We start from the raw sequence: 1,957 nt of genomic DNA on the forward strand, positions 1-1,957 counted from the left end.
TGTATTTATATATATATATACACGTATATAAATATATAGGGCCTATATACTTCTTAAGTCATGTATCATGCATAGGAACGTTGACGCCTGCAAGGCTCTGGTTAATATTATTGTTAATATTATTTTTATAAATGCATTTTTCATTCTTGTTAAGTGGAGGTAAATGAAAAGCAACGACATAAAACACTTTAGTTTTGACTTTGCATTCAAATCTCTTTAGTAAATACACAATAATACAATACAATACAATATATCTTTATTCATTCCACATAGGGCAATTCAATAAGAAGGGTCTGGATTACAAGCTAAAAAGATTTAGAGTAAATTGGGGCCGTAAAATTGGGGCCAAGTTGACTACTTGGGGCCGAGTTGACTACTTGGGGCCGAGTTGACATGGGGCCGAGTTGACTCGAATTCAATGGTTCGCCCTATCACAGTCTAGCTAACGTAGTTGGTACTGTGGTACAGTGGTACGACTGCTTCACAAGCGATCTACCTAGCCACTGAGAAACCTGTGTAATAAATACTGACATTTACAATTCGTAGCTGTTCAGGTAGATTGGCCTATTATCTAGATTTGTGTTTTAAAATAAATAAATCAATCAAAAAAAAAGTGCTTAGAAGAAGGTACTGGCAGAGACAGATCACAAGCCTCTAATCTCCATCTTCAAAAAACTACTGACAGATGGTCCACTCAGACTTCAGCGAATGCGTATCAGACTACAAAAATAGGATCTCAGCATAACATATACCCCAGGTAAAGAATTATGGGCTGCAGATGCACTGTCAAAAGCTGTTGACAAAACTACAGTAGGTGAAGAAGATCAACGCTTAGAAGATGATGTTGAGGCTTACATCAAAATGGTAATTACATCTCTACCAATGGCACAATCTCACATGCAGAATATAAAAGCTGCAAAACAATCCGAGAGGGATGGCCAGACAAGCGGACACAATGTCCTTCAAGTATTGTCAAATTCTGGAACTACAGAGACAGGTTGTCTGTGTCGGGTGGCATTATCTTGAAAGGAAGAAGAATTGTCATTCCAAGATGTCTTCAGAGGATGATGCTCCAACAAATTCATAAAGGTCATCTTGGAAGAGAAAAATGCAAGCGCAGAGCATGTGAAGTGTTGTACTGGCCAAATATCTACAAAGAGATAGATCAGATGGTACAACAATTCTCAACATGCATTCAGTATAGAGATAAGCAAAAGACAGAGCCCTTGCAACAACATAAGTTGACTACCCAACCTTGGGAGAAAGTTGGAGCAGACCTGTTTGAGGTTGATGGCAAAGATTACATTGCAGTGGTGGATTACTACTCCCAATATGTAGAGATTGGTACCCTACCTAGCACAACTAGCAAGAATGTAATAAATGCCATTAAATCCATCTTTGCTCGTCACAGTACAGCAATAGAACTGATCAGCGATAATGGGCCACAGTTTGCAAGTAGGGAGTTTGAAGACTTTGCTACATCGTGGAATTTTAAGCATACAACTTCAAGCCCTCATCATTCTGCTTCCAACGGCCAAGCTGAAAATGCAGTCAAAATAGTGAAAACCATGATCCGTAAAGTCAAAGATAGTGGCGAAGACCTACATTTGGCTTTACAAGTATATGGGAGTACACCGCTTAAACAAGGAGTGTCACCAGCAGGAAGATAAGATCCAACTTGCCGATCAAACATACCTTATTAAACCCAAAGCTTGTGGGAAAACAAACACATATTATCAAGAAAAAGCTTAAACAACGGCAAAAGAGAAACTTTGACAAAACATCTACACCAATGAAACCTCTCCACGTACAGGCCCGTAGCCAGGTCATTTCAAGGGGGGTTCTCTGGGCGTGGGGTCCAGAGGTGGCACCAGGATTTGCCCGGGTGGGGGGCGGTGCCCCGACGAGGGGCCAGAATTCCCCCCACGAAAGCAAAGTGGGCGTGGTCGAGCTTCAA

At 40.8% G+C, this 1,957-nt stretch overlaps 1 protein-coding gene across 1 annotated transcript; it reads left to right on the forward strand.

Annotated features, from left to right (window-relative positions):
• The first annotated feature begins 1,067 nt into the window (after positions 1–1,067).
• LOC117119433 (uncharacterized protein K02A2.6-like) lies at positions 1,068–1,670 on the forward strand. Its single transcript, XM_033264262.1, has one exon. It carries the CDS (start codon positions 1,068–1,070, stop codon positions 1,668–1,670), a length of 603 nt encoding a protein of 200 aa, XP_033120153.1.
• Positions 1,671–1,957: the final 287 nt, after the last annotated feature.

The sequence above is a fragment of the Anneissia japonica genome, unplaced genomic scaffold (genome assembly GCF_011630105.1).
Source record: "Anneissia japonica isolate Jap-2015-1 unplaced genomic scaffold, ASM1163010v1 scaffold147556_len5681_cov94, whole genome shotgun sequence".
In the NCBI taxonomy this organism is placed as follows: domain Eukaryota; kingdom Metazoa; phylum Echinodermata; class Crinoidea; order Comatulida; family Comatulidae; genus Anneissia; species Anneissia japonica.